Source organism: Lissotriton vulgaris, unplaced genomic scaffold (genome assembly GCF_964263255.1).
Source record: "Lissotriton vulgaris unplaced genomic scaffold, aLisVul1.2 SCAFFOLD_1899, whole genome shotgun sequence".
Classification (NCBI taxonomy): domain Eukaryota; kingdom Metazoa; phylum Chordata; class Amphibia; order Caudata; family Salamandridae; genus Lissotriton; species Lissotriton vulgaris.
In genome coordinates this window covers 142,739-163,731 of record NW_028248783.1, presented here as the reverse complement: position 1 = coordinate 163,731, position 20,993 = coordinate 142,739, and the positions used below count along the sequence as shown (strand labels likewise).

General features: G+C 49.8%; 1 protein-coding gene across 1 annotated transcript in view; it reads right to left on the bottom strand.

The window, feature by feature from the left end:
• The window catches only part of LOC147663830 (sterol 26-hydroxylase, mitochondrial-like), a 258,274-nt gene extending 237,824 nt beyond the window's left edge, over positions 1–20,450 (bottom strand). The window contains exon 1 of the mRNA XM_086950175.1: positions 20,095–20,450. Coding sequence (XP_086806301.1) covers positions 20,095–20,319 — 225 coding nt within the window. The 5' untranslated portion in view covers positions 20,320–20,450. The remainder of the gene's footprint in view (positions 1–20,094) is intronic.
• Between the last annotated feature and the right edge of the window lie 543 nt (positions 20,451–20,993).

The following is a 20,993-nucleotide window of genomic DNA, read 5'->3' as shown; positions in this document are numbered from 1 at the left end:
ATGTTGCATTGAGTGCAGTGTAATTATGTAGCACATAATTATGTGGGACTGAGTGGTATTGTGTGAACTGTGTGTTGCATTCAGTAGATTGTAATTATGTGGTACTGAGTGGTATTTGGAGTGGTGGTGGAGGTGGTGGTTGTGTACGTGGTGGTGGAGGTGGTGGTGGATGTGGTAATGTTGGTGATGGACATGGTGGTGGTGGACGTGGTGGATGCGGTGCTGGTGGACGCGGTGGTGGTGGATGTGGTGGTGGTGGATGTGGTGGTGGAGGTAGACATGGTAGTGGTGGACATGGTAGTGGCCTCATGGTGGACGTGGTGGTGGCCGTGGTGGTGGACATGGTGGTGGTGGTGGACATGGTGGTGGTGGACGTGGTGGACATGGTGGAGGAGGTGGATTTGTTGGTGGTGGGGGTGGGTGTGGTGGTGGATGTGGTGGTAGTGGACATGGTGTTGGTGGACATAGTGGTGTTTGACATAGTGGTGGTGGATGTGGTGCTGGTGCTGGTTGTAGATGTTGTGGTGGTGGACATGGTGGTGGTGGACATAGTGGTGGTGGATGTAGTGGTGGTGGTGGACGTGGTGGTGGTGGAGGTGGTGGTTGTAGACATTTTAGTTGTGGACGTGGTGGTGGTGGATGTGGTGGTGGTGGATGTGGTGGTGGTGGACGTGGTGGTGGTGGACATGGTGGTGGTAGTGAATGTGGTGGTGGACGTGGTGGTGGTGGATTTGGTGGTGGTGGTAGTGGTGGATGTGGTGGTGCTGGGTGCGGTGGTGGTGGTGGAGGTGGGTGTGGTGGTTGTGGTGGGCGTGGTGGTGGTGGACATGGTGGTGGTGGGCATAGTGGTGGTGGACATGGTGGTGGTGGGTGTACTGGTGGTGGATGTGGTGGTGCTGGTAGTGGACGTGGTGGTGACGTGGTGGTTGTGGACGTGGTGGTGGTGGACGTGGTGGTTGTGGACGTGGTGGTGTTGGACATTGTGGTGGTGGTGGACATGGTGGTGGTGGACATAGTGGTGGTGGATGTAGTGGTGGTGGTGGACGTGGTGGTGGTGGAGGTGGTGGTTGTAGACATTTTAGTTGTGGACGTGGTGGTGGTGGATGTGGTGGTGGTGGATGTGGTGGTGGTGGACGTGGTGGTGGTGGACATGGTGGTGGTAGTGAATGTGGTGGTGGATGAGGTGGTGGGGGTGGTGGACATGGTGGTGGTGGTGGTGGTGGTGGACGTAGTGGTTTTGGACATGGTGGTGATGGACATAGTGGTGGTGGAGGACGTAATTGTGGTGGACATGGTGGTGGTGGATGTGGTGTTAGTGGTAACGGTGGTGAATGTGGTGGTGGTGGAGGTGGGTGTGGTGGTGGTGGACATGGTGGTGGTGGACGTGGTGGACATGGTGGTGGTGGATGTGGTGGTGGTGGTGGTAGTGGTGGTGGACGTGGTGGTGGACATGGTGGTGGTGGATGTAGTGGTGGGTGATGTGGTGGTTGTGGACATGGTGGTGATGGACGTGGTGGTGATGGACATTGTTGGTGGTGGACATGCTGGTGGTGGACATGGTGGTGGTGGACGTGGTGGATGTGGTGGTGGTGGATGTGGTGGACATGGTGGTGGTGGTGGACGTGGTGGTGGTTGAGGTGGATGTGTTGGTGGTGGATGTGGTGGTGCTGGACATGGTGGTAGTGGATGTAGTGGTCGTGTACATGGTGGTGGTGGACGTAGTGGTGGTGGATGTGGTGATGGTGGATGTGGTGGTGGTGGAGGTGGGGGTGATGGTGGTGGACATGGTGGTGCTGGACGTAGTGGTGGTGGATGTGGTGGTGGTGGATGTGGTGGTGGTGGTAGTGGTGGTGGACGTAGTGGTGGTGGTGGGTGTGGTGGTGGTGGACATGGTGGTGGTGGAGGTGGGTGTTGTGGTGGTGGACGTGGTGGTGCTGGACATAGTGGTAGTGGGCGTAGTGGTGGTGGACAAGGTGGTGGTGGAGGTAGTGGTGGTGGATGTGGTGGTGGTGGTGGTCATGGATGTGGTGGTGGTGGATGTGGTGGTGGTGGGTGGTGGTGGACACGGTTGTGGTGGTGGACGTGGTGGTGGTGGTGCTGGGTGTGGTGGTGGTGGACGTGGTGGTGGTGGAGGTGGGTTTGGTGGACGTGGTGGTGGACGTAGTGGTGGTGGACATGGTGGTGGTGGATGTAATAGTGGTGGTGGTGGACGTGGGGGTCGTGGTGGTGGTGGATGTGGTGGTGGTGGATGTGGTGGTGGTGGACAGTGGTGGTGGATGTGGTGGTAGTGGACGTTGTGGTGGTGGATGTGATGGTGGTGGATGTGGTGGTGGTGGTGGTGGACGTGGTGGTGGTGGAGGTGGGTGTGGTGGTGGTGGACGTAGTGGTGGTGGACATGGTGGTGGTGGATTGGGTGGTGGAGGACGTGGTGGTGGTGGATGTGGTGGTGATGGATGTGGTGGTGATGGATGTGGTGGTGATGGATGTGGTGGTGATGGATGTGGTGGTGGTGGATGTGGTGGATGTGGTGGACACGGTTGTGGTGGTGGACGTGGTGGTGGTGGTGCTGGGTGTGGTGGTGGTGGACGTGGTGGTGGTGGAGGTGGGTTTGGTGGACGTGGTGGTGGACGTAGTGGTGGTGGACATGGTGGTGGTGGATGTAATAGTGGTGGTGGTGGATGTGGTGGTGGTGGATGTGGTGGTGGTGGACAGTGGTGGTGGATGTGGTGGTGGTGGACGTTGTGGTGGTGGATGTGATGGTGGTGGATGTGGTGGTGGTGGTGGACGTGGTGGTGGTGGAGGTGGGTGTGGTGGTGGTGGATGTAGTGGTGGTGGACATGGTGGTGGTGGATTGGGTGGTGGAGGACGTGGTGGTGGTGGATGTGGTGGTGATGGATGTGGTGGTGATGGATGTGGTGGTGATGGATGTGGTGGTGGTGGTAGTAGTGGTGGACATGGTGGTGGTGGTGGTGGAGGTGGGTGTGATGGTAATCCTGCAGGAGTCTGCCAGCAGGCTGTGCAAAATTCAGCAGCCCCTCTAGGCGTTTTTTGCAATGCACGGACTTCACACAGAATTTGGCATCACGGTATAGTACACAATAAACCATTTCTAAGCACATAATTAAATTAGAAGCTCAAAAGTGCTATTTCGGCATCTCGGCAAGTGTGAATGAACAGCACCATAAACCTCTAAGAAACGAGACCAGAACGGGTAGGAATGCGAACAGTGTAGTTTCTGTAAGACTTTCCGAAAGTGACCCTAATCAGTACATAACTAAACCTTTCATGTCTATTTTACAAAATCTAGATAGCAAAAGACTGGGATCCAATGATGAAAGCGGAGGTGACACCAAAGTAGCAGGAAGCAACAATATAATTTATGGGCGCATTACCTCAGCTGTTAAATCGGGTGTGATCTTGGGCATGACAGCCTTCAGCGAGCAAAGCCAGAAACGGCGGGGGTGGAGCAGCGGATTCCTTTGAAGTGTTTGAAGTCTGATGCCGGCTGCAAGCAAACCAGCATGATTGCGGAGAGAGGCAAATGGTGTGCGATGTGCCCGCGCCCGCACACATGCACTGTAGGCAATCCGCATGCAAAAGCCTTTGGGAGCATTTTTTAAAGCCCCTACTTAATATCTCGCCAAAGCATTGCCAACGCATTAGCTTAGACGAGACCTAAATACCAATACCATCCCCAGCACTACACATGACCAACCACTCGCACTGCAACACTCTACCATAGACAATCATGCAGGTAGGGCCTTAAACTAGAACCCCATTGGAAATAATGCTAAATTATCTTAAACTATTTTAAACTGTTAATTAATGTTAAAAAATATATAAAAATAGTACATATTTATTATCTAATTATAAAATATTTAAAGACCTATTTTGAATTAAATTAACAATACATTTTATAATAAGATAATTAAATTAATTTTAACTAATTCAATACATCACTTTTAATAAGCAATAATCCACATTAAAAAAAACTCTTTAGGTGAGAATTTATTTTTCATTCCAGAAAAATATTTTTTATTTAATTTAATATATATTTCCATTAATTACAATTTTAATTCAAAATTAATGTAATATTGCTGTAGCATTCTTTTTATTATGTGCTGCATTTAGAGTAAATATATAACATTAACTTGCATTAATATTTCACATATTTTTATTTTTTAAGAGTTTTTATTTGTCAAGAGATTTTGAGTTAAATATATTTTTTTTATGTTTTCTTTATGCTTTAGCATAGGGAGAATCCAGAGTTGGGTCGGAGATCTCAGCGTAGTACAATTTACGGAAGAATAAAAAGTGTATTTAACTCTAAAATAAATATTACCCTAAAATATCTAATAATAGCCTTTACTGACACCTTGTACATGCTAACATCAGACCTGACCATAGCCCACTCCAACCTATGCATCCATGGTCTTGTAAATATCTTGTTTGTCAAACCAAAAAATGATTCTACCAAGCATTATATTATCAGACTTGCCCACTCATAATTTAATCCAGGTTATCAGTAAACCGACACATATACCAGTCCATCCATTAGAGCGAGAATTCTGCAACTCAAACATTATGTCAATTCACGGAAACTCTCTACTCACTGGGACCACTGATCATCTCATTGCTTCCTCACTCAAGATCCTTTAGGGAAGCTCAACTAGTTTATCCCATTCACTAGCTACCTACAATTCTGAAATAAGCTGAACATGGATGACTTTAAAATGTCGTCTAGGCACAAGCACACAACGAGAGACAATATACTCTGGGTGCCTAGATGACTACAGTCTTTGACAACACAATCCCTCTAAAAACATTTTAACGCATCAACCAGAAAAGAAGCTCTTGGGTTGCTTGTATTCTAGTTTTGAGAGGATCTGGCTTGGTAGTTTAGGCTGGACTGTCCCTTCTGATTTGCATATGGCTTGGTCTTATCTGAAGTGGGATGGTGGGCAAATAAACAATGGACTGGGATGAGGCCTTGAGTAATTACCAGTGGCTGGCATGAATTCAGGCATTATATCCATCACGTGTTTGTATTCTTTGCAGTTAGGTGGACGGCAAACAAATAATACTCATATTGGAACCCAAAGACACATCCCAAAGCTGCCAACCAATGGATGCTATAGAACTATCTTAAACTAAATGCATGGAAAACAAATACTCACTAGTGGGGACTGGAAACGTTGTGATCCACTAACACTCTAGCTGGAAAATATAGGACCACCAACAAAAATTACAAAAGAAACACAAACCTTAGAAAGTGTCATGGACTCTGCACTCCCGATGAATGCCCAAATGGACAGACCAATCAAGAGGGCCTGTTACCCTATGAACACACTCCATCACATTTTCCCATCTTGGATTCCCACAAATTGGTTCAAACAACATCACTCAAAAGTTGGTTTCCCAAAACAGGATTCTGCTCTCAACTCCAGAGGATGCAGAAGTCTGCTGCAAGATTAATTTTACTTTTAAAGACAAGCACACACATATCCCATGCCTTCAAGGCTGTTCAGTGGGTGCAAGTCACATGAAGATCTTCATTCAAACTAGTATGTCTCACTCACAAACAAAGCACAATAAAGACCCTACGTTTCTCCAGAAAAATATCAACAACACTTTGAACATGGGCACTTACAAGCCAGACTTGCACCACAATTAACCATTTCACCTTAGGAAAAGGAAACAGTTGGTGGCACACATATTTCAATAGGGACCAGCACATTATTGTAATTCCATCCAGAATAAAATAAAAGCCACTTACAACCGTCTGGAATTTAGAAGAACGGTTAAGGGCTGGATATTCCTGGCCCTGTCTGTCTGTCTGTCCGTCTATCCATCTATCTTTTGGGGGTTTTGTAAAGCACTCTGCTATAAAATGGAAATGGATAAATCTTTTTTCTGCTTTTATCTACTTGCATGACATCCAACAAGCTTCCTCCCACTAAACTGCATAATGCCTGCAAAAAACATAAAATCCTTTGATGTACAAAACATAACATCCTTTGATGTATGACCATCGAATTACTATCATCCTCCGCGAGCATAGACTATCATCTCTTTCTTCTCTTAAACCGGTCATCTCTTGCCTGCAATCTAACAATCTTGTAAACTTCCTTTACTGTACGTATTCAAGGTAATTCGCACTAATTTATTTGCCCCATCCCAGCTAGCACTGCCCTTTGACCCCCTCTGATTCCACCCCAAACAAACTGGAGTAATGCATATAAGGGTTTCTGCCAAGAAAACAAGAGTAAACTCACTAACCAAAAACCATGGTATTAACCACTAACCTTGGGTTCCGCAGTGGCATGTTACACCAAGAAGTGCTTCAACCCCAAATCAATTTGAGTCAGTGCTTGCCTGATCTTTCGCTAGCACCACGCCTGGATTCATTCGCGCTGCAGACCCGGAATTACAACAGGTCCCACAGGCCGTAGAGACGTGACTGCTACCTGTCTCCATATGCCGGACCACTAATGTTATAATCGAATACCGATCACGATTGGTCCCGCCCGCTGGAGCCCCTCCACTGCCTTGACTGCCTAGACGTCCGCGCTAAGGCGCTCCGTCACTTCCTACTTCTACCGAGATCCACCGGATCCATCACGCGTGCCTACTGACGCACAGGTCCGATTTATCGCCTTCTCTACAGCCTTGAAAATGAGACAACCCCGTCCTGAAGATGGTCCTAATTGATCATGGACCGAAACGTCGTCGACCCCACAGCGCTATTTATGACGCAATATTCAGATTGGCTCAATTGAAATTGTGATTTGTGATTCTAAGTCACCTTAACTATGTCACACACTGAGCCACCCACTGTATAAAATTCTCACCTTGTTCACATTGCGCCGTCCACGCTGTTCACCCCATCACTTGCGTCGCTTTACACCACTTGTATATATTTGAGCACCAAGTCTACTTTCGGTTGTCATTTGGAATTTTTGATCCCTGTGCTGCTCAAATTATTCAATTTGACCTTGTCCGACTTTTTCAACATAATCAAATATATAAGCAATTATTATATATAAATCGTTTGAATTTATGTCTCCTTATTTGCTTGCTCGTGTAATGCTTTTTGCATACTACAGTAATTGTCTTTTTGAATGTTACCTGTTGGGATATTGTATTTTTATACACAATCAACCCTAAATCAAAGCACTGTATGCAATTACAACTCAATAAACTTCACCGTTAACATATAATAGATTAATAAAACGTGAAAGTAAAAAATAAAAAGATGTAAATATATAATTGATACCAGTGCCTAAACGTTTGTAAAGTTTTCGAAGCCTGCTCACTGGCACACTATTCATGTTTAACTGAGTACAGCCTGGTTTAGGATATCATGACGTGTGACGCCAGCATGTGAAGCTCCTAAAATAACCATAACTCCTCCGCTGGCGCCTTCACACATCTACCGAAAACTAAACACGTGTAAAATATGACTTTCCTTCGAGCACCCCAAGCAAACACTTAATTGTGATCACTTTCTGAACGCAAACTAGGAAAAGCGAATTACATTTCTGATGAAAAGTGTTTTCTGCGAGAAAAAAACACTTGAAGTGCTTGAGCAATTCATTTTGTCGAACTTGAACCAGTGTCACTTGGGGTGAAGGGGTAACACTGCAGATTATAGTTTGAACATTAACCCGGGATCGGTGTTTTGTCTTGCATAAATGGCCATAAAGTGTTAAAGCTGCCTTCTGCACACAGTTTCCTGGACACGTGTCACTGGTTGACAAGAGGCTGAAAGTGCAGGCGGCCAGGGGTGGTGCACGGCCTGGGACAGCTGTCAGTGACCAGTTAAAGCACCGTGCAGCCTTAAAACCAGTGGGGCTGCCTGCTCTGTGACGCTGTGTTGGCCGCTCTCGGAGGACACACCTGAGAGGCCAGGTGACACACTGTACAGTGCACTCGAGTGAATTACATGTGCACTTTGTGTGGTGGCATCCAAGCGCCATATGGACTGTTTACTGCTCATAAAATGCCGGTCGAAATTTGTGACCAGTAACTGCAATCAGGAAAGATTTTTCCGAACCAAACCAACCTTAGGGCCCTGCGTCCGCCCGCCACCCCAGAGGAGGAGGGACCGTTCGCAGGGGCAGCGGCGGTCCCTCCGTGCAAATTAGGATGTGACTGCCACCCTGGCGGTCACATCCTGTATGTTTAACATTGCTTGAAGCAGCATCCGCCACAATGTTAACAAGCATTTACAATGCAACGGTCTCGCCTTTGCAAAAGTTAGAGCTATTGGCATTGTAAATGACAATTTTTTTATGTATGTGTTTGTTTTGAAAACAGTTAAATAAATGGCATTGTCATTTATAATGCTAATAGCTTAATCTCTCGCAAATGTGAGACCTATTGCATGTGCAACCACACACACACACACACAGAGCCACACAAAGAGCACACACACACACATAGATGTGGTGGAAGTGGATCTGGTGGATGTGGGGGTGTTGGATGTGCTGGTGGTGGATGATGTGGTGGTGGTGGATGTGGTGGTGGTGGATGTGGTGGTGGTGGGTGTGGTGGTTGATGTGGTGGATGTGGGGGTGGTGGATGTGGATGTGGTGGTGGTGGATGTGGTGGTGGTGGATGTGGTGGATGTGGTGGTGGTGGATGTGGTGGTGGTGGATGTGGTGGTGGTGGATGTGGTGGTGGATGTGGTGGGTGTGGTGGTGGATGTGGTGGCGGTGGATGTGGCGGAGGATGTGGCGGTGATGGCTGTGGATGTGGTGGATGTGGTGGTGGTGGATGTGGTGGTGGATGTGGTGGTGGTGGATGTGGTGGTGGTGGATGTGGTGGTGGTGGATTTGGTAGTGGTGGTTGTGGTAGTGGTGGATGTGGTAGTGGTGGATGTGGTAGTGGTGGATGTGGTAGTGGTGGATGTGGTAGTGGTGGATGTGGTGGTGGTGGATGTGGTGGTGGTGGTGGATGTGGTGATGGTGGTGGATGTGGTGGTGGTGGTGGATGTGGTGGACGTGGTGGTGGTAGATGTGGTGGTGGTGGATGTGGCAGTGGATGTGGTGGATGTAGTGGATGTAGTGGATGTGGTGGATGTGGTAGATGTGGTGGATATGGTGGTGGTGAATGTGGTGATGGTGTTTGATGTGGTGGTGGTGGTGGATGTAGTGGATGTGGATGTGGTGGTGGATGTGGTGGTGGATGTGGGGGTGGTGGATGTGGTGGTGGTGGACGTGGTGGTGGTGGACGTGGTGGTGGTGGACGTGGTGGTGGTGGACGTGGTGGTGGCTGTGGTGGATGTGGTGGTGGATGTGGTGGTGGATGTGGTGGTGTTGGATGTAGTGGATGTGGTGGTGGATGTGGTGGTGGTGGTGGATGTGGTGGTGCTTTTAATTACTTAAAGTCCCGCCATACATTGACAACAATGTGCGTGTCGAGTGGGATGTCCGCTGAAAGTTTACTTCCCAGACTATTAACAATAACAGAGCCTGTCGCCCTCATTGAACTAGGCACGTGCTGGTGGCAGTAACAAAGCCACCTGTCCGTAAACACTGAAAGCCACTAGTTTTAAACCCAACACATATTTAACCTCCCAGACACCTACAGCCATTAACCGTGCAATATTTACAGCAGCCTATTTTTCCATGATCTCAAGGGAGGGTTTGCCACAGAAAAGATTGTTTGTTTTCCCTATTGGTTTTTACCGGGTTGAGCAGTGAGCTAAGATGGGCCAAACGATAAATACAAACGTTTGACCCAAGGGGCCATTAGGAACAGCTGGTTGTTGAAAAATAACTTCGCTCTGCAAAAAAAACACAAGACTTTTAATTTTCACAGCTGTGAGAGCAGGGTGGAGCTCGCCGCTGATCTTGGAGTAAAACCAATGGAGCTGACGAGACCAGGCAGTGAGTGCTCAGCACTTCGAGCAGAGCTAGCCGCACACTGCTCTTGGGGTGAAAGCACGGAGGATGACAAGAGCGGGAGCCTATAAAATGAAGACATCCATCAAGCAGAGACTGTGCTAACGAAAATGTATACTTACTCGTGCCAGCCTGGCAGACTGAAGGCTCTGAAGCAGGGAAGGGGCAGGGATCCTCCAGGGGCCAGGACTCTCGCAGATCACCCCGACCGTGCCACGTGCAGAGTCTGGACACCTAACTCCCCGGTTAAGTTGGTCCGTGTAAGCAACCGAGAGGAGGGGAGAGTCGTGGCTGCCTGCAGCCAGCATTGCTCTGCTGGTACTGCCCGAGCTCAGGTTTCCCGCAGCCTGCCTGCCTGCTGCAGGAGCTTTCACAGGACACAACCTGCAAAAACTTGTTCAGAGTGGCGCTGAAGAGGGGGCGCATAGTAATGCGGGCTGCACAACTCTTACTGCGTTCACTCGTGGTGCCTTGGCGGGGCTTGCTGGGCTTGCTTGTGTGCTTCCCAGAGAGACAGGAGATTGGGAAAAGGGCGCGCGCGGCCGGCGCCGATCGCTTTCCAGAGCGTGCGCGTGACATCTCCTGTCTCCTGGGAAGCAGAACCGGCAACAATAGTATCGCGCCTGCGCGATGGCATATGGCTTTGCCATATGCATCGCAGGCGCGAGACCTAAAAAGCTCAGTCCCTTGCCCTGCTACCAGTGACCTCACTGCTGACCTCTTCCTTTTAACGTTCTGCAGTTCAGGGGTCATACAGCTGGTCCTGCTGGGAGAGCAGCTAAGCAGGCTTCTGCCTGTGCCACATACCTGTGCACCATCTGACAAGCCTGCTCCCAGGATCCCTTCGCATTGCATTCCACGGCCATATAAACGATTACAAATGGCATCTCGTGGGTTTTACAAGGCTCTAGAAACTGCTTTGTTTCTTTCCCCATCTGCTAAAACTCCTAAACAAGGGCACAAGTCGTGGGAAATATAGTGGGGGGAGGGTGATTCATTTGTGTTTTTAATTCACAACGACACCACAGCCCGTGGGGTCACAATAAGTAATGTTAAACCCTTATAAGTGTCCCCGTTTAAAACTCAATCGGACTATTTTCCAAAAGCAACCATTGTGCAAACTCACAAAGAAATGAGGAAAGAATAAGTTTGGTTTGCTTTACGTTGTAGGTTGACGGTATCCGTCTGTTATGCAGCTCGGAAAGAGCGGAAAGAGGCCCTGCTGTGGAGAGACCCGAGGAACTTGGAGTTAGATCCTCAAACTGCGCGAGGAGAGTAAACAAGGCGCTCTAAGGGGTCCGCAGCGCGCCCCACCCCCAGCCCCCATCGGCCGCTCTCGCACATAAAGGGAATGCTAGGTGGGAGGGGGGTTTTAAACGTCCCGAGGCCACGCTTTGCAATGTTTGTAAACGCAACGCAGGCATCTGCCGTGCAGGGCCGGGGTCACCCCTCAGCCTCATTCCGGCGCAGGCGAAGAGCGCGAGGCCCCTCTGTAAAGGGAGCGGGTGGAACGGGCTCCCTCCACCCGCCTTGGCCTGCCATAGGCACAGGTGACAAAAAGAACTCGGTGCTTTTCTCCGGGGGCTGCTGCAGCGCTGCAAAGGTGCAAATCTGGTCGAGTCTGTCGGAATGCCGGAGATAAAAAAAAGAGATATCTTTCATAATCAAACGATGTCTGGAAGCTGGAACCGGCACATGGCGTTTTGATTAGACAGGGGATGTGCGGATGCGGACGGCCAGATTAAAGGGGTCTGAATCTGCAGATATTCAGGACAAGGGAAACCTCTGAACTGGGTAAAAAAAAAATTTAAGGCAAAGGTGACTGGTTGAACGCCCCAGTGTGGTTGGAGGAGAGTCAGATGAGTGAGGAAAAAATATCCTGCAGACACCCACTCCACGTGTGCTTCCCAGAGAGAAAGGAGATTGGGAAACGCGCACGCGCGGCCGGCGCCGATCGCTTTCCAGAGCATGCGCGTGACATCTCCTGTCTCCTGGGAAGCAGACCCGGCAACAATAGTATCGCGCCTGCGCAATGGCATATGGCTTCGCCATATGCATCGCAGGCGCGAGACCTAAAAATGCATGCTTCGCATTTGCATGTACAAAGCGGCAGGCACCGCGCGGTGCCTGCCGCTTTGTGCATGCAAAAATGCAGGGGGTACCATAGGTACCCCCATGTGCGCCCCCCACTTCCCATCACCCTGGGGGCCCGCAACGGGCCCCCAAAGAAATCATTGTATGCCTTTCCACGGCGGAGAGACATGTGTTCACCCCCATCCTAATATGGCTGGCGGGTGTCTGTTAGACACTGCCTCCATATTAGAGCTTTTCCGCCGCGGTCGTAAGGCGACCGCGGCGGAAAAGCAGCGGACGGTCTTCCTGACCCCCCAGCCATCCTAATCTGGCGGGGGGTCTTTGAAGGCTCCGCAGCGGTTTTTCCGCATCCTCCGAGCCGGCGGACACTTCCGCCGGCCCATAGGATGCGGAAAAACCGCAATCCTAATCGGCCCCTTAGTTGTAATAGGTCGGTTCTTAAAAAACGACCTCATGCAAATTAATGAGGCAGGTCACAAATCGCGACCGACTACGAATTGTTGCCATTATAGGGATGTTGTCCTGCTGGGGTCAGCAGACCATCATGTCCGTGATTGTTTTTAAATTAAGAAAACTTTTTTTTTAAATGCAGCTCCTTTTTCTTAACGAAGAACGTGCTATGTTTAAAAAACATTTTACCGTTTTGGAAGCTTTTTGTAATAGCAGGCAGTGGTCACGTGCACCACAGCTTGCTCCAAACTTTTTTTTACCTTTCCTTTCACAAAAGGGAAGAGGTCCCTTGGAGACCCTTCCCTGTTTGGTAATGAGTTGCTACTACTTTTTAGTAATTGGTATGAAATTAAATCCCCTGCAAATCTGTATAGGGACCTGATTTGTTCGGAAAAAGACTCTTCTGCTTGTTGGAATGCATTCAGTCCTTTACAGACTGAGGAAGAGCACAAGCTACATGCACTCACTTGTGATTAGTGACCCAGATCGACAGTGCTGTAGGCATACTGTAAGCACTGGACACTTAAGGCAGACCCAAAGTCACTCTATATTTGCATTTCGCACATTATAGTGTGCAAAACATTTGGTGAGACAATTAAAGCTGTCTTGATTGCCATACATGCCCTGACACTAACTTGAAATATTTGTTGCGGGGATGACCACATTGTGCAAAGTCAAAATGTTGTCACTCACAATATGTGCAAAAAGAACAAGGTGATGTCAGTCATTGGCAATCGCTCTAGCAGCATCTCAGTCCATCGTTTTTGCCCACCATGCCACCTCAGTTTTGAACCAGCCATATGCAAATAATTCTTGACCCTGCTCCTCATGGGAACAGCCCAACTCGAACTGCCAGGCCAGGTCCTTCCTGACCAGAACACAAGCAGCCCAGGAATGGTTTTGACCATATCAGGGTTCTTCAGCCAGATATAGATTGGTTCCAGTGGCATAGTTAGCCCGGGACCTACGTCTGGGCATACCTGGTGCACTTAGGGCGTCAAATGAAAATATCTTGCTGATAAGCCCCAAATAGGGCAAAACCGGTCCCAGGCAGGCGCGGTGCGTCCACTAGGGCGATTGGGCGGTGCCCCACCGAGCGTTGCCATCACACGTTACTCTCTGACTCTCTCTATGATGTCTCACCATAATGCAATCCAGGCATTCCCAGGCCGCCGGAGGCAGTCAGTTTAGAAGGGGGCGGGGCAGCACTACAGCAGTTCAGCTGGAAGTGTCTGATTGGCGTCCACCAATGCCATAATAACACATATCAGGTGGTCGGGGGAGCGCACAGCAAGAGTGCGCATGGACTGCTTAGGGCTTCACCAGCCCTGAACATGCGCACACTAGGCTGCTCATTAGAAGAGCGAGGGTTGTTCCATGCTGCTCTTCTAATGAGCAGCCCAGTGCGCATGTGCGGGCTGGTAGCAAAAAATGTGAAGCCCTAAACACAACATGCGCATTACTGCTCAAGCCAATCCAGGCGCTGCTCCAGCAGCAGCTCCTGGATTGGCTGAGTGCAGGCGGTATTTGCAAAGGCGCCAATGCGGGATTCGGACCCCGGCCCAGAAGGGCTCGCAGAGGCGGCGCGGATCCGGTAAGTTTATTTTTGTTAATAATGGTCTTTTTTAAATCTCCCCGCGCAACCCCAACCTCCCTTCTCCCTCCCCCCCACCCCCGCGAGTATTGTAGCGCGAGACGTGACTGTTGGTGACAGCCTAGGCTGTGTCGGTCAAAGGGTCGTATTTTTAATTTTGGAGACAGAAGCTCAGATGAAGGATCATGCGGAGGTCAAATGTCCAAAGGTAAAATCTAATTAATAGCGTGTGTGTTGGTGTGCCTGATTGTATGGGTTTGTGTGTGTTCATGGCTTTATATCTGTGTATCGCATGACTGTAAAAGCATGCGTGCAGTGCATGAATGTCTGTGAGTGGCAGTGTGCATGACTGTGACTGCCAGTGTGCCTGATTGTGTGTGTGTGTAACCAGAACTGCCAACTTAGGATCTGGGGATTGGTTTGAATCCTGCTGTCAGTTTAGCATCCTGTGATCCTGGGCAAATTACTTAATTCACTGATTGCCTAAATATATCCATTTAGTGCCTAAAAAAATTAACTTAGTCTTGTGCAATGTCACTGGCGATCTCCTTTTCTTCTCGAAAGGCCGACTCCGTTCCTCTGGGACTTCAAGTAGTGCGCAGTCTAATAAATACAGCAGCTACTGACAAGACGGGTAACAACTAATAGCTAGTACATACCTTCAAGAAATGATTTCCTTGTCAAAGCCCACTTCTTCTTGTGCCTCGTGTACACACCTGATGCCTCCAGGTCTAATAGAGGTGTAGGTGGAATAACTGGCTTCAGAAGCTTACATTCAGTTGGAAATAAAGAGGAATGCTTTGAAGAATTGTAAAAATGGCCCTAAAATGTAAGCAAGCTGCTACACAGAAGCAGTGTGTATGTTTTAAGTATTTTTTTGGGTGTGGAGACATTTGGGGGCTTCTGCTTTGTAGCCACTGCTTGAGGGTGATATGACCTTTTTAGATCTGGTTGGAACCGCACCTATTATATTCACACAAAACATAGAGTGTGGCTTCGGCTCTACTCAGAACTGTATATACCCTCACCTAGTGCAATTAATTGGCTCAGTTGTAAGAATAAGCACATGTGGTAAGTGGCCATTAAGTCACATATAGAAATGTGAGTGAAAGTGATTGTTCAGTTGCTTAAGCGCTTTCAATGTCTGCAGATAAGGTAACTGACGTACAGGAGCACACAAAGAGCCTAAGTGTCTAACCTGGGATTCCATGCTTGATATCTACCTTCATGCTTTCTCAAATGTGCTTACAATACAGCATTTGCCAACTCTTTATTTGAAATAAATTATCAGGTGGAGAACCCCCACAAACCCCTCAACAATGTTGGTCAGGCTTGTTCGTTTCACTCTCACCACATAACGCTCATCCAAAACGCTACGCCCTACCACTTTAAAATGTCACCAGCCGCCACTGGTCCCAGGATGCTAGTCTCCAGTTCGGGGAGGACCTTGCTTGGCAGTACGGGCTAGACTGTTCCCATGGGAGCAGGGTCAAGAAGACTGATTGGCATATGGCTGGGTCCAAACTAAGGTGGCATTGTGTGCAAAATAACAATGGCCTTTGTTGCGGCCACAAGCAATTACCAGTGGCTGAAATTAATTCAAGCATTCCATCCATCACTTTCTTGTATACTTTACTGAGTTGCCCTAAGTGAATGAAATGAAATGAAATTTGATTTGTAAAGCGCATGGCTGCCCTAGAGCGTCCCAGCGCTACCTAACTGATAACAGAAAACTCAAAGGGACCGAAACTTAAGGGGTTTTAGGGAAAAGAAAAGTTTTACGCGACTTTCGGAACTTAAGATAGCATGGTTCAGTCCGAATATGCCTAGGGAGAGCGGTCCAATTTTTTGCCGCATTTACAGAAAAGCGGCGGCCTCCTGTGCGGACCTTCCTCACTCACAAGTGGGACGGACATGCCCAGACTTGGGTCCCGTGCACACTGTGTCTCTGGAAACAAGCATTTCCTAGCCGATGAGCCTTAACAAAGGCAAAACCAGCCCCAGAATGCTTGTGCTCCGGTTCAGGGAAGACCTGCCTGGCAGTTGGGTCTGGACTGTTCCCATTGGAGCAGGGTCAGGACTGATTTGCATATGGCTGAGTCCAAACTGAGGTGGTATGGTGACCAAAAGAATAATGAGTTGGGATGATACCCCGAGCAATTGCCAGTGACTGAGATGAATTCAATGGTTCCATCAATTACTTTCTTGTATACTTGAGTGTCATACACAAGAAGAGCAGCAAATGGCTGGAGTGGACTGACCCATGCACACTGACCCATGCACACTGACCCATGCACACTGACCCATTCACACTGACCCATGCACACTGACCCCATGCACACTGACCCATGCACACTGACCCATGCACACTGACCCATGCACATTGACCCATGCACACTGACCCACTGACCCATGCACACTGACCCATGCACACTGACCCATGCACACTGACCCCATGCACACTGACCCATGCACACTGACCCCATGCACACTGACCCATGCACACTGACCCATGCACACTGACCCATGCACATTGACCCATGCACACTGACCCATGCACACTGACCCACTGACCCATGCACACTGACCCATGCACACTGACCCATGCACACTGACCCCATGCACACTGACCCATGGACACTGACCCATGCACACTGACCCACTGACCCATGCACACTGACCCATGCACACTGACCCCATGCACACTGACCCATGCACACTGACCCATGCACACTGACCCATGCACACTGACCCATGCACACTGACCCATGCACACTGACCCCATGCACACTGACCCATGCACACTGACCCATGCACATTGACCCATGCACACTGACCCATGCACACTGACCCACTGACCCATGCACACTGACCCATGCACACTGACCCATGCACACTGACCCATGCACATTGACCCATGCACACTGACCCATGCACACTGACCCACTGACCCATGCACACTGACCCATGCACACTGACCCATGCACATTGACCCATGCACATTGACCCATACACATTGACCCATGCACACTGACCCATTCACACTGACCCATGCACATTGACCCATTCACACTGACCCATGCACATTGACCCATGCACACTGACCCATGCACACTGACCCATGCACACTGACCCATGCACATTGACCCATTCACACTAACCCATGCACATTGACCCATGCACACTGACCCATGCACACTGGCCCATTCACACTGACCCATACACATTGACCCATTCACCCTGACCCATGCACACTGACCCATGCACACTGACCCATTCACACTGACCCATGCACACTGACCCATGCACATTGACCCATTCACACTGACCCATGCACACTGACCCATTCACACTGACCAATGCACACTGACCCATGCACATTGACCCATTCACACTGACCCATGCACACTGACCCATGCACACTGACCCATTCACACTGACCCATGCACATTGACCCATTCACACTGACCCATGCACACTGACCCATGCACACTGACCCATTCACACTGACCCATTCACACTGACCCATGCACACTGACCCATTCACACTGACCCATGCACACTGACCCATGCACACTGACCCATGCACACTGACCCATGCACATTGACCCATGCACACTGACCCATACACACTGACCCCCATGCACACTGACCCATGCACATTGACCCATTCACACTGACCCATGCCCATTGACCCATGCACACTGACCCATGCACACTGGCCCATTCACACTGACCCATACACATTGACCCATTCACACTGACCCATGCACACTGACCCATGCACACTGACCCATTCACATTGACCCATGCACACTGACCCATGCACACTGACCCATTCACACTGACCCATGCACACTGACCCATGCACATTGACCCATTCACACTGACCCATGCACACTGACCCATTCACACTGACCCATGCACACTGACCCATGCACACTGACCCATGCACACTGACCCATGCACATTGACCCATGCACACTGACCCATGCACACTGACCCATGCACACTGACCCATGCACATTGACCCATGCACACTGACCCACTGACCCATGCACACTGACCCATGCACATTGACCCATGCACACTGACCCACTGACCCATGCACACTGACCCATGCACACTGACCCATGCACACTGACCCCATGCACACTGACCCATGCACACTGACCCATGCACACTGACCCACTGACCCATGCACACTGACCCATGCACACTGACCCATGCACACTGACCCCATGCACACTGACCCATGCACACTGACCCATGCACACTGACCCATGCACACTGACCCATGCACACTGACCCCATGCACACTGACCCATGCACACTGACCCATGCACATTGACCCATGCACACTGACCCATGCACACTGACCCACTGACCCATGCACACTGACCCATGCACACTGACCCATGCACACTGACCCATGCACATTGACCCATGCACACTGACCCATGCACACTGACCCACTGACCCATGCACACTGACCCATGCACACTGACCTATGCACATTGACCCATGCACATTGACCCATACACATTGACCCATGCACACTGACCCATTCACACTGACCCATGCACATTGACCCATTCACACTGACCCATGCACATTGACCCATGCACACTGACCCATGCACACTGACCCATGCACACTGACCCATGCACATTGACCCATTCACACTGACCCATGCACATTGACCCATGCACACTGACCCATGCACACTGGCCCATTCACACTGACCCATACACATTGACCCATTCACACTGACCCATGCACACTGACCCATGCACACTGACCCATTCACATTGACCCATGCACACTGACCCATGCACACTGACCCATTCACACTGACCCATGCACACTGACCCATGCACATTGACCCATTCACACTGACCCATGCACACTGACCCATTCACACTGACCCATGCACACTGACCCATGCACATTGACCCATTCACACTGACCCATGCACACTGACCCATGCACACTGACCCATTCACACTGACCCATGCACATTGACCCATTCACACTGACCCATGCACACTGACCCATGCACACTGACCCATTCACACTGACCCATTCACACTGACCCATGCACACTGACCCATTCACACTGACCCATGCACACTGACCCATGCACACTGACCCATGCACACTGACCCATGCACATTGACCCATGCACATTGACCCATACACATTGACCCATGCACACTGACCCATTCACACTGACCCATGCACATTGACCCATTCACACTGACCCATGCACATTGACCCATGCACACTGACCCATGCACACTGACCCATGCACATTGACCCATTCACACTGACCCATGCACATTGACCCATGCACACTGACCCATGCACACTGGCCCATTCACACTGACCCATACACATTGACCCATTCACACTGACCCATGCACACTGACCCATGCACACTGACCCATTCACATTGACCCATGCACACTGACCCATGCACACTGACCCATTCACACTGACCCATGCACACTGACCCATGCACATTGACCCATTCACACTGACCCATGCACACTGACCCATTCACACTGACCCATGCACACTGACCCATGCACATTGACCCATTCACACTGACCCATGCACACTGACCCATGCACATTGACCCATGCACACTGACCATGCACACTGACCCATGCACATTGACCCATGCACACTGACCCATGCACACTGACCCATGCACATTGACCCATGCTGTAGCGGTAGAGGTAAAATATGAATGTCAGCTGAATACACCAATGGAGGAATAGGGCTTGCTGAAAGCCTATATATATATAGCTTTGGCTTTAGCTGTATAACCAAGACAACTGTTTTCTTTTCTTTTTTTAAATATAAACATAATATATATATTTTTTTAATCTTTTTTTATTATCCTTTTTTTAATTTAAAGAAAACAGATGTTTTGTTTATGCAGCTACAAATGTCTCTGCACCCACAAGATCTAAATAAAAAACACGTGTCGCTAACAACGACAGAAGTCATATTAGGATGCCCCGGTGACCCGGAACTGACCTGCAGCTCGTGCGTGCGCAGGAGGTAGCCCTTGACGTAGAGCCAGTAGAGGTTCTGCAGGAGGGAGGGGCCCGGGAGGTCCTCGTAGCCCTTCAGCCCTTGCCCCCGGGCAGGGACAGTGGCCCCCGCGGGGGTGGCCTTGGTCCTCCGGGGGCGGCAGCAGGCCGTGGGCAGCAGCAGGGTCCTGGTACCCGCGAGGAGGCGGCGGGCGCACAGGGCGGCCATGGATGCGCGTGCAGGGGCAGTGCCAGGGCGGGCGCCGCTCGGGCTGTGCGCTCTGCTCACCGCGCCTGGACTCGGCTCTGCCTCCAGCAGCTCAGCGGCCAGACTCCGCCCGCAGCCACGGACGGGGGCTGGAGGCGCCCCAGGTACGAGGGACTTTGTTTCATCTGCAGCCACTGCCGGCAAAGCTCAGGGTTTACAGCCAGGCTTTGGAAATCAGATACTCGATGGGAAGTAATGAGCGGCGCGCGGATTAAAGTGTTTACGAGATGTGAAAAAAAATCAATGATTGGCAAGATGAAGATAAGGAGGAAGGGACTGAACACGAGAAGGAGGCAGATGTGGCGTTAAGGCCAGAGCTGTCGACTTTGAAGCTAGAGAACCAGGTTCAAGCAGGGCACAAGTCCTAAAAAACAGAAGTAGGGGTACTAACCAAGTTATGCAGTGTATACAACTATCATCATGGCGCGTGACATCACAGTCCATGCCATTGCACGTGGCAATACAGGAAGCGAGCAGCATCAAACCCATGACCTCACAGGAAGTGACATCCGATCTTGAGAACTCACACATATATTTAGCAGGTCTATCATGAGCACATTACAATATTTAACAAATGAGATGTTGCATAGTGGGTTGTGCTAAAAAAATGACACAATCCAGACACAAAATCTGGG